The 13,559-nt window shown below is 30.4% G+C and overlaps 1 protein-coding gene across 3 annotated transcripts in view; it reads right to left on the reverse strand.

Annotated features, from left to right (window-relative positions):
- Positions 1 to 804: 804 nt before the first annotated feature.
- LOC111037029 overlaps positions 805 to 13,559 on the reverse strand; it is a 43,928-nt gene continuing 31,173 nt past the window's right edge. For 2 of the 3 annotated variants that reach the window (XM_022319381.1, XM_022319382.1), the window contains 5 exons: positions 10,418 to 10,487; positions 5,796 to 5,978; positions 5,500 to 5,643; positions 3,267 to 3,332; positions 805 to 2,144 (listed from right to left, as the gene is read on the reverse strand). In XM_022319381.1, the coding sequence (XP_022175073.1) occupies positions 1,249 to 2,144; positions 3,267 to 3,332; positions 5,500 to 5,643; positions 5,796 to 5,919 (1,230 nt within the window). In that variant the 5' untranslated portion in view covers positions 5,920 to 5,978; positions 10,418 to 10,487 and the 3' untranslated portion in view covers positions 805 to 1,248. The remainder of the gene's footprint in view (positions 2,145 to 3,266; positions 3,333 to 5,499; positions 5,644 to 5,795; positions 5,979 to 10,417; positions 10,488 to 13,559) is intronic. The other variant, XM_022319383.1, reaches the window with a different exon arrangement.

The following is a 13,559-nucleotide window of genomic DNA, read 5'->3' on the forward strand; positions in this document are numbered from 1 at the left end:
TGATGATGAAGTCACAAAAAAACTATGAAAGCGAATTCAAGGTCCCAGCTGAATGTTTGTATTATGCTTCCGATATTCAGGCTCCACTGCTCTACAATAATAGAACGAAGGCAGTTCATTTTTCCAAAACGAGATGCTCAAACAATTGAACCTACATAATATTTATACCTGATAAAAAATTAATATAAAATTGGAACGATAAATTATTCATATAGTGATAAATGAGAGCGCATAAAATGCTCATAAATATACGAAATGTTAACTTTATCTTACAGTTAATGATAAAAAAATTAAAAACCACTTTGTTAATCCTATTGCAGATTTCTAGATTTTTAGAGCTCAAACTCAATACATTGGACCTTTATGGAGTGACAACAATTGCGTCACATGATGTAATGGTTACAGAGAAATTGTATGTACAAAAAATGTATGATGAAAAGACTTTTTAGAAGATATGAAAACAGTACTTTTTGTGTCTGGTGCATAAACCTATTTTTTTATGATTGTAAATCAAAAGTAACCCCGTTACATCACACGTTAGACCGGTACCTAGGTTTTTCCAGCTCAGGAATATCGAGAGATCTATATATACATTATACAGTCTTACATGTACACAAATAAATAATTAATAAATATAAAGTAATAATAAGGTAAATATATAACCACGTTTTTCGAAAACTGAGTTTGGCTGTTCATCGAAGAAAAAAAACAGGGAAACTGACAGCCAAGAGTTCACTTGCACCAGTGTATACTTACGTGTGTACGGTGTTATAGTATACATGCAGTAATGAAATGCAAATAATATATTATATAATAATGGTTTTATTATCATAATGGTATAATGGTTTCAAGTAACTTATAATTAATATGAATTATACTCAAGAGTGTAAAAGAATACCGAACAAGATGATAACCATGCGCGTCACAAACATACATGAAAACGGCGCGCTACTTCATTAATTCTTATATCTAAATGCGTATGTATATTTATTATTACATATTATTTAAACCATTAAAATGTAACTTGAAAAAAATTGGGAGCCTAAATTGGTGGGAGGGGAAAGTGGGGTGGGATTACATGAAAATTGTTTAAATGTGTACACAATTCTGCAGTGGTACATGGATAAGAAAAATATACGAACGAGGCGCTAAGTTGTGTGGGTAACGTTAATCATCGGCGCCGCGTCCGCCGATAGAAAATATATAATATTGTACACTTTATATACTAAGAGCCGCGAGGAACTCTGATCATTCGATGTCTGACGACGTCATGCCGGTCGACTTGTCGTTGCTTTTGCCGCTACCGCAATCGTCCATCCGGCTGCTGTGCAACAACTGACTCATGACGTCGGCCAGCCGCTTGGTCTGCGATGCGTTTTCCTTCATCAGCTTCTCCATCCTGGTGAAGTGCCGGTCGTGCATGGACAACGTGTCCCGGTGTACGCGGACCATCTGTTCCAGTATCTGTTCCAGCACGTCCGGTTGCTGGACGTGATGATGCCGTCGGGACGACGACAAACCGACGCCTCCACCGCCGTTGCCACCGCCGCCACCACCGCTAGTGGTCGAGCACATTGTCAGCGGGTCCACTTTGAACCGCTTGGACACGTGCCCGGAACTGTTGACCACGTAACAGTGGTCGTCATTCGTGCCGTCCATATCGTCCATATCGTCCAGTGCCGCGTCCGAGTCGTTCATGTGATGGTTCTGCATGCCGCTGACGTTCGACGCGTCTGGGTCGGCCATGTCTTCGCCGATCACCACAGTTTGCGTGTATGTGGCGGCGTTTGCGTACTTCTTCTTCCGCTTGAGAATGTCGTGTAGTGCCTCGAAGTACGGGGGTGGTTTTTTGGGGGCCGAACTGTTCGGGTCTGTCGAGCTAATTAAGTAGTTCCGGTACGACTTCTCCAGGTTGCGCCACTTCTGGTGGCACTTAATGCCACCTTCGTTAACTGAGTCCGCGATTCTGTACCCTTTCGACATTAGTTCCTCGCATATTCGCTTCCACACCCGAATCTTGACCGTGCATTGGTCGTTGAACATATCTTGGTATTTTTTAGAGGCCACTAATCCCAGCATCTCCCTGGTCGCTTCGATATCCTTCTGGCATGGCGTCCTCATGCTCCATAGTAGTTGATCGGTGTCTGTAATACAGTGATGCACAGATTTCGTATGGTAGGTAGGTAACGCATTAGCGTTAAGGCTAATGCGTCTTTTATTTAATCTATTTTTTTAGGGGGGGGGGGCTATAAAACCGCGTATTATAAATACCGCATGATTCTTTTAACGAGCAACACTAACTATTTCAAAAACTATTAATATTTATAAAAACTTTTTTGTTCAAAGGTATAGTCGTCACAACATTTTACTTTAAAAAAAATGTATTTTTTAAATATTTTCATTATATTAATGTTATCATTTATTTAATTTTTACTTTTTACTTTTTTAATGACAGTATACATTTTTAATAAGCAGAATATTTTACGGGGTACTTCGGTGTTTAAAATAGTATTTCGAACAAGTATAATAGGGTGGTTACCAGTATTCCAGAATCGAAATTCCCGAATGAACTTTTTTCCGAAAGTAAGTTAACTCAAAACCTTTTTTCCCGAACACCTTTTACCCGAATCGATAAATTATAATGCCTTTAAAAAATAAAAATGATAATAATAATAACATAATAAATACTGTAGTGTTATAATTAAATATTTTAAAATCAATATATAAAGTGCGGTAAAGGCAAAATACCCGTACTTTTTCGTAAATACTATCTTAATCGCACGGAAAAAATAATTATTGGTAGATTAGAATGAATAGCAATAGCTGTAAATATGTTGGATAAAAAGTACGCCACTGTAGTTCCTCACAATAATTAAATTTTTAAAACTTTTTATTTCGAGAACAGGGAAAGGAGTTCGGAAAAAAAAGGTTTCCGGTTTCGGACTTTCAGGCAAAATACAATTCGGGAATTTCGATTCGGGAAAAACGGCGGGTACCATAATATGCAGCGCAGAAATTATAAATATTTTAAGTTTTGATGAGCAGAGGATCGAGAGGTCAGAGGTACCTACCCTGCAAAATATTGGTTCACTACATCACTCATCGAAACTTTAAATATTTGGAATTCTTTTTTTCAAGTATTATTTTGTAACGATCTAAAATTACGTAAAAACAATTTTTTTAAAACAATAGTAGTTTTTGAAATTATGAATGTTCTTAGATAAAGACATAAAGTATAATATTATATATATATATATTGTACATACCGGATGTCTCCTCCACCCCGTCAGTGAAAAATGATTTTGGAAAACTATTACTGGGCGTCAGAGGGCCTAAACTCGAAACAGAAAAATTGTAAAAATGTTTTTGAGCTTATTAAAAATTTGAGATAACGATATTATGTTTGAGTCAATATTTTAAAATTTTGTGTTTAGATATTAGCAGATGAGTAGTATAATATTATTTAGCAGTAGGCGACCGGGTGGTACGAGATACCCTGTATATTTAGTGGTGGATAGCATTTAATAATATATCCACAGACCTTATGCTAATAGACCGGTATTGCATATAGTGTAGCTGTAGTAAACATACAACAGTGATAAAAGGCATTGATAACACACGAAGTATAATATTATAGCTCAGTCACAAGTTACACACAAAAAGTGCCATTTATCTCTGACTGCTCTCAGTAAACAATAAAGCCCGGCCTATTAGGTATTATAAGATTTATGAATATAACATAATAAATTATCCGTTTCATGATGCAATGAAGTACCTAGTTTACGGATGAAATCATTATTATACATAAAATACAACTATCATTGCGAAATGTGATCTTGGTATAGCATTAACTACCAATCTTGAATAAGTAAGAACATAGAACGAAAGAAATGGTACGACCGAAATTTTAAATTTTAAATATTTGTTCAATTACCTATATAATATGTTTTTATCTATAGTAAAACAAGCACGTACCACCTTATTATCAAATTAAATTTACTTTTTATCATTAAAATAGTGTTTACTTAAAAATGGTATTATAAATTTAACATGTACTGAATACTGGTGTGTGAATGTCTGTATAGTAAAAACAAATTATATAATACCATTAAAAAAGTTGTATGGCTCATTAAATGTATATATTACTATTGCACGTTTTACAATCAAATGATGACTATATAAATAAACAAAAAATAATGGAGTTAAAAACAACAATAATATGTGATAAAATTATGAAATAAAATAAAATCTCGAAAACATTATTAGTTGTTTACAAATGCATTATACCTGCTGGTTTATAAAATGGACACTCCAGTCGATGATTTCTGAATATTAAGAGGACGTAACACGGGCATTTATTGTCTTCGTCTTACAAGTGCACGACATAGCAAATTTACGCTCAGCAGATTACGTGTAGTTTCATTAGTTTAAAAATTATAGTGAATCGACCTAGCTGTTGTAAAACTTGATGGTAAGAACATTATCTGTGTTTCTATATTTATTGTTTACGGTAATTCAATTTTGAAGTGAGTAACAAGAATTTTTAATTTACGCTATATTATGTAGGAATTACTTGCTAAAAAATTGAACTATCTTAAAAAACCGACATACAAACACGGATAATGTTTTCACCATCAAGTTCTAATAAGTACATTTTTAAAGTAACGGAGCTTCACGTGATTTGCTGAGCATAAATTTGCTATGTTACGCACTTGTAAGATGGATACAACAAATGCCAGGGTTACATCATCTTATAGAGACAAATTTATATCTAATATTAAAATGTTCAAAACCAAAACCAAACAAAAACATTCATTTGGACAATTACACATATTTTTATTAAGTATACCTCTGTAAACTGTATAATTAATTATAAATTTAAATTAATACGATTTGACTTGAAATTCAAGGTTATGGCACTTCATAAAGAGTACAACGCGTGCACCTTAATTTTTATAAAATAATTATTTATATGTACTTGTTAAGATAGGTCAGTGGTGGAGTGCAATTGATGTCATTTGAAAAAAACATTAATTATTGTTTTGAAAGAATAAAAACATCGATTTATGTCATAATTTGAATGTTAGTAGTTATACATAAAAAGACTATAGAACAATTAACAAAATTGACTTGAAAAAATTGAGAATATTTTCCAAATTAATTTCCAATCGAAATACATTGAATATAAACATTAATTATGAACAAGTTTGAATTATGAAGTTCCTCGATCAACTATATGATAGGAATTTGCATTTTTCATAATGATAAGTCATCAATGATCGTCAATAATAATAATATTAAGACATTAAGAAACTAGACCTTCAGTTGGACGTCAACAACAGATTTACGATCGTGAATAGTGGAACAGCGGGTAAGTAGATGGGGAATCCACAAAAACTTATTACCCAGATCGCATAATATACTTTTTTTACAAATCACATTATGAAACGGATAAACGATTAAATACCTATATATTATAATAATATAGGAAATATTTACCTGTCAAGACTTGGACGATTGGTTTCATATCACGGTCAGGCGAATCTTTTGGTGACCCGGGGGGTGACCCGTAACTCCCATGATACCCAAAACCAAAGATTTCCAATACATCCTCTGAGTTAGGAACAGCTATACACTTTCCGCCTAAAATTGTTGGTTGTATAATTTTTCTTTAGACAGTTTGATGTGAAAAATAAAATGTTTTATTTAAACAAAAAACTTCGAAGAGTGTATACCAACTGTATATAATGTATACATACACTTCTCGAAGAAGTTTCTTTTTAAACGATACTCACTTTCGTTGTCCAACACAATAAGGTCGCCATTTTCATTTAAAACTGGTTGTTTCTGGTCATCAACGGCAATACTATGGTTATCAGGATTAATCCATTGATATTTTTCCATCTTAATGGGAGTCATTGATTCAATTTATATTACTTAGGTATTTTTATAACTTAACTATACGTAATATTTTTTACCTGCCAAATTATAAATGTGAATAATTATACAAAATATATAATAAATGATAAGACTTTCATTGAAATAAAATTGTGTGAGTAAATATGTAATTGTCATAATTATATTCAACTATAACAAAAAATAAAATAAAAAACAGTTATAGGTTCTTATAAATTATTATATTCAATAAATAAATAGTTAAAATTGTTTATCTGAATATTCTTTTATACAATACAATTTTATTATTATAATGGTTTAAGTATCTGGCAATATGAGTAACTTTTCTTATAATTTATACATCTGTAAAAAACATATCATTTCTGATACTTATCTATTTGATGTTAATATCACATGTCACATATTTTTTCTATCATTAAAATATCTTTAAATATTCAATATTTAAAAAGTGATAACACTGTATTACAATAAAAACAACCAAATTTTAAGTAAATACAATATTTTTGTTATAGGAATGGTGACGCATAATCCACTATCCAGTACTAAACGAATTCATTACAATAAGTACTGTTTCTTAAAAGATTGCACATATCTTTTAAGTTTGATTCATATTTCGTATTAGTTAATAGTTATTAACATTTATATAACAACACAAAAATTTGGTTCGGTGAAATACCAATATTTGTCGCAACTTACGACATAAATATACCTATGTATTAATATTTAATACACAACTTTTATGTCTTTCTGTATCAGACAATATTGCAGATTTACATATTCGTGTTAGCAGGTTACAACGTCCAATGATAAAGTTTATTCTGTCAATAAATTACAAATAAGTTATTTTCAAAGCTTACGAGCGTATATACAGACGGCCGATGAAGTGTAAAAAGGAAAAAAATGAAAATAAATCATAGCATTTTAGAAGAGCGATTTATGAATTAAGATCGGTGTTGAAGGCATCGAGGTGATGTACGATCGTCGTTCAATAATATACTCAAGCATTAATAATTGTAAACCTAAATAAATAACTAAACGTAAGGATGTATGGACTTATTCGGTGTAATAAAATATATGAATTAATACAACTATAATCCTGCGGCGAATAACTAAGGCAATACATATTAAATATATTTTATACGTTTATTTCTGAATATAACATATGTGAGCGGTTGTAAGTCGAGTTGTAGATGCAGTATTATTATTTTTTTTTTAACATGAATGTTACGTAGAATGAACACGGAAATCCGATACACACTGTGTGGTTTTTTAACGGTACGGTGAATGCATGTTGTAAGACGATTACTATATACACCAGTATACTAGAAACGACGAGAGAGTGTGTGTGAGAGAGAGAGAGAAAGACGAGAAACGATAGCGGTGACGGTGGCCTTGGTCTAGACCCTCCGTACAACATCTTTATGGTCCATTGCACAAGACGACCGAAATGGCACAGTGCACACAACGTACACACATAGGTACGAGTACACACAGTTTGAAAAAGTTGGGCGTTGCATCGACCTCCTCCGTTTGTTGCACAAACGCACGCACACGCACACACCCACACATGTACACGCGATGCAACGTTGGCAGTTTAACCAGACCCAAGGCCGGAACGAGGAAGATGAGTGCGGGGGCAGTAGCTATTGCATGACATCGATGCCGCTGCACTGCACAAGTTCACGTCACAAGCACTGTCATAATGTCTTTAGGTTAGAGAGATAGAGATAGAGAGAGAGAGAGAGAGAGAGAGAGAGAGAGAGACCACTAAACCTTTATTGTGTATAGTATAAATACATAATACTATATACATAAACTCGTTACTAACAACAATCACAGCACTGGTAAAAACATTAAAGACAAACACACGCATGCACGTAATTATAATAAAAATAGATATAGTAAGTGGGTGGTAAGAACTAAGAATTGCCGATTTTTGATTCACCTTAGCCTTTTTAGACAATCTTTTACAATATCACTGTAAAATGGATATATTGAAAAAAAGATACAATAACAAACAACGTTATGCAAAGACATTCTTCTCCTGCAGTGCAAGTACAACATCTGTATCATTCAATAGTATAATAATACACAATCCGATAAAGCAATGCATGATATTTAAAAAACAACAAAATTAAGTCATTGGATTGCCACTAAAGATGAATGTATTGAACTACTATCACCATTAGGTATTACAATAGTTCTTATTTAATTATTTAATTATTGACACGTCGAGGAAGATATACCTAAGTATGCTCTGCATACTATGTATAATAATTACAAAAACAAATGATCATGTATTTTCGTATGGTAAAAATAAACAAAATGTGGGTTCACGATTAAGATAATAAGTACCTAGTTAACTTTTATCATCATATTCAAAGATAAGAACATATTTTATAATCTATGTCATGTTTGTTTACATCCTAAACTAGGTATACGAAATACTTTCAACATTTTCATTATACTGCTTTGATGATATGAAAGGTAAATTTGCCAAGTTCATACAATATAATGATAAGACAGAAATATCAACATAATGTGTCACATATTATATACGTTTAGGGTGCTAATGCAAAGTTATTCCACATTCATAAAAATTACGTACATATTCCAACCTAATTGTATTATAAAAAACATAAAACGTTGCCGATTAAAAATAGAACCAGAATGAAGTATTATTTTAGTACTTAAATACCAACAGGCAGGCAGGTAGGCATTCGTGTGGCAGACGATCTACAACCAGATGCTAATCAATTACTTTAATATAATATGGACGACCTACCAGAAAATTCGAACACATACAACTTGATTATAATTATTAAGGGTTGTACAAATAAAAATGGATTAAAAAAAAATTATAAGATTATAATAATTGAGTACAATAAAATTTTTATATATAAATTAAAAATTTAATTATATTAAAAATGTTTTAAATTTAAATTAATATCAAAAAGATTACTGGGTCTCGCCGAGAACAACTCGTGTGGAGGATCAGGAAAAAAAATATATAGTATATTATATACAGTTATTAATTGATCTCCAGCATGCTTCTATAAGATGATGAAGCAGGGGTTCGGAAGTAGTAGTAGGTACTTACTATACATTTTTCGAAGTATTTTCATTTTGGGGCATGACCTAATGCATTCTATTATTGTCTGTGTGTTGGCACCTAAGGTGTATCGATCATGTTATTAGTGGTTTACAATTAAATGAGTATAGGGGTTTTGGTTTGAAAAATCTTATATGGTTGAAACAAAACTGATACAATTGTTGGGAATAGTTTGTTCTAATCAATCGAATAAGGATTGGCCTAACTTTAAATATGACAACAAAAAACCGTTTTTTAACGACTCTCTCATGCTGAAAACAAATCCCAAAAACTCTAAGATTCGTATAGTCCTCACCCGTAATTTCTTTTAATGTTTTAGGGAGGAATATTTTAGCAATCTGCAGAGTTAGAGTTTCCGCTGTTGGATAAATTAGTACTGCTATGGTTACCCAATAAAATTATATGCATTTATTTTATCTAAATTTTTCTCGTAGCTATGTGTACATGCGTCTCATGGATTTTAATTTATTTATTTAATCCACTCATACGTTTAACATACACATAAAATTAAAAGGTTGCTACAATTACAATTAAAAGGAAAATCAAATTCACTACCTGTTATACAAAGTAATATTAATAAACACTGGAATAAACATTATGACCACTAACCACAAACCCATACACACAAAACATAATGCATAAATAAATAATAAAAATCCAATTTTTCAAAAAGTTATTTCATATAAAGAATCACGAAAGTCAATAAAATATTAATGCACGTTACAGTGAATAATAAAAATAGGTAAATGGATTATTTTTTTTAACAATTCAAGAAATTTTATGTTGGAATAACAAAACAATCTTGAATTCACATTAAATATCTATAACACCTATAACATCAATGTTATTAGAAAATTCTTCAATTTTGCCATTTGTTTCAATCAAGATAATCAGTTACTTAAACCAACACAAAGTAAAACTAACATTGAAAGTAGTTTTAAGTAAGGATCGCGTATATAAGCATTTGTCAGACGTCACAGTAATTTTAGTATTCGTATTGGTATTCATTTAAAAAAATCACTAAGCATATATACAACCACTTAATAGAATTTTTATTCGCGTATAATGATTAATGAACTTAAAATATCTATACACACAGACATGTTATCTATGATAGTTATCAACTAGTTTTAAAAATAATAATCTTAAACAGGAAAGTTAACTCTTCACAGCTTAACAACAAGAACAATATAATAATAATATAGCTAGAAACAAATAAAATAATATTTCAATCACATTTTTTTCAAGTATTGATCCGTAAAAACTTGATTTACCCAGTGTAATATATTAATAAGGATTAAATGATGCAATGATTTAATAAATAGTTATTTTCCATTAAAAAAAAAAACATGTTGACTTAAATGTAATTTGAAGTAAATTTTTACTTACCACAAGTGTTGTTAATTTTAATTATGTACCTATATTGATTTATGGATATTTTATGATGATTAAAACATACCTGCAACAAACAAATACAACTAATTAGTTATGAATAAAATAAAAGAATACAAGTGATATGCATGTTAATAATATAGATAAACTAAAAGAAAAATAAACATGTTTGGATATTGCGTGAGGGAGTTTAATTAAAAAGCACTACAATTATACTTATTTTTTTTGCAATGTACAAAATATTAACTTTAAAATGCTAATGTTGCAATAATTTACAGGAGCTATGAAAATTGGCTCCACGATAATTTGTGTAAATTTCCAAAGCGGTATATTGAGTCCCGGGTATAAAAAGGTAGTAGGTAAGTTGGGTCCCTGCAAAATAAACTGCGCAAGGTGATTCCAAACATGCTCACCCCCTTGTTTTCTTTATTAATGCAGTTATCGCAAATCTGATTTTTTTGAATTTTTGAATTTATTTTAAAATCATATTTTCAAATTCTTGAATTTCTTTGTACTACTTCAGAAGTGTCCTGTAGAGATACAAACTTCTGCTTTTCAAATGTGAAAACAACTATTCAACTATAAATTATACAGTAGAACATTTTTCTGAAATTTTCAAAATCAAAATTCGTACTGGTAGTTTTGAGTTATTTAACTTAGTGTTCTAAGGATAAAAGGTCCATAATTATGAGTTTATAAGATATGGAGGCTATGGTGATTTGAAAATTATAGTCATCAATCGATATTAATAATTTGTAAAAATGGCCTAAGTATAATAAATATAGTAGATTCAATTTTAAGTTCATTTTATTTTTTGTAAAACCAGTTTTAAGGATAATTACAAACATCTTAATGACTAAGAAATTACTCATTCCAATTTTGAATGTGGTACATAAAAATTTTCAAAAAAATTATTAGCTTATTAATTTACAGTAAAAAAGGGGGTTCTCATTTGGAAAACAGAATATTGTATTACCACAGGACATTCTTTAAGTAGTACAAAAGAATTCAAGAATTCGAAAATATGGTCTTTCCGGGATCCAATTTACCAATCCCAAATTTAGCATCCATTAAATATTTCAAAATCCAGTCACGTCAACAAGAACGTACAAAAAATTGTATTGTGTTTTTGCTGTTCTTTGATTTGTGTCAAAATTTGAATGTAGAAATAGTAAGTACTGGAATTTAATTATACTTAGATAAGTCGTTGGAAATGATTATAATTTTGGTCTTGGTTAGTTAATTTTGTTTTATAGAGCAGAGAAATATTTAGGTTATGACTGATTTTATAATCCAATTCAGTATGAAAAATACAACATTATTGACACTATATGCATGTACATTGTACATACTGATAAAGAACCTATTTTTAGAATTTGTACCTAACTTCAATTAAATAGTTAAATGCTACCTAGCTAGTTTAAAATTTGAACATATCAATGTCATTTGATATCATTACAATATATATATGTTTACATAATCAAGAAAAATGTATATCCGCTAACGGGATGTAATAATCTCCACACTTATAATAATACTGAAGAGTTCAGATAACACCTATCAAAAAAAAAAATCGTATCAGATGAGCAGTACAAACGTTGATATTATAAATTGTAGAACTGCAATCTTAGCCATAGTAATATTATTTTCATGACAGCCCTAAGTTACAATTGATCAAGTGAGATAAATAAATAATTTAATTAAATATTTAAACTAATTAAAAAACAATTCTCTGCTAAATGGGCACAAATTCTAAATTCTTAATTCAAAATAAGTTATTTATAATTATTTCATTTTTCTTATATTTTTTATGATTAATTAAGACTTTAGAGTTTGTCGCAATAATAGGTACATAGAATTACATATTCCAAATATTAATGGTGGATAAGATTTTTAGTCATCAATTATTTTTAGATTTGTATAATAAACCAACTACCGTAGCCTAAATTAATGCAAACGCCTAATTATTATGAAAATATTTTACACTTTAATGAGGACAAGCGATTTGTATTATAATATTATGACGTGATGTAACAATAAAGAATTAAAAATAAATTTTAAAATTAACTACCAAATACCTATACAATAGAATACAGGTAAAATACTTATATTATGTAAAAACTATCTGAATTAGAGGCTTCACCGTGTGTAGTTTTTTTTTTAGGCATATCCTATATAGTATATTATATAGATATGCTTAATAATAGGTGTATATCGGTTCAGTGCATTAAAAGCTTAGTGAAATAATTCGACCTAGATGAACAACCGCACGGTAATCACGGAATATTTTTGAACGTGGTTTACTACTTAATCTTTTAACTTTTTTTATACCTCTAAAAACAATTTTTGTCAACATCAATCGAGTAGTTTTTGATAATATAAGCTTCAAATATATTTGATTTTAAGATATAGTTTCTTTAATCGAGGCCATGTCAACGTGACGATTTGATGCTTGCTTGTACCTGATTTACACGAGTAACCAATGGTAACTTTTATATAAAAATATATAAATATATATATAAAAAAAATAAAAATAAGTACTATTTTTTACTATTACTATTATAATCTGCAACCGACGGCAACCATTTATAAAGAAAAAAGTTTCGATTTCTACCGTTAATCTCAGAATCCTTGATTATGGCCTCTTTAAAATTCTTTCTTAGTGGATCCTTACATCATAAAACGAAACTATTGTCCATTGACCAAAATTCTTACTCATCGATTTGACGTTCCGGCTAGGCGACGATGAATCAATCAGTCAGTCAGTCAGTCAAGACAAGTCCTTTATATATGCAGAGTGTGACAAAAATATATGACAAATATCATATACCTATATCATATATCGGATATGTCATATCTTTCTGTTACACCGTGTATATAAATATGATTGACAAAACTTCATCAATAAAGGTATATTTTTAAAGCTATATTATCTTCAGACGATAATAATTAAAATAACATTAATGGATTCATTGACATTGAAATTCAACAAGTATTATTTTACATTTAATATTGTATAACTACCTAATTAAATTGATTACATGCTAATATATTTTACTGAACGACAATCGAACAATTAGTTATAAACACAGCTGTTGAAAGACAACACAGAATAGGTGTACCTATGGAATAGTAAGGT

Source organism: Myzus persicae, unplaced genomic scaffold (assembly GCF_001856785.1).
Source record: "Myzus persicae strain clone G006 unplaced genomic scaffold, MPER_G0061.0, whole genome shotgun sequence".
Classification (NCBI taxonomy): Eukaryota; Metazoa; Arthropoda; class Insecta; order Hemiptera; family Aphididae; genus Myzus; species Myzus persicae.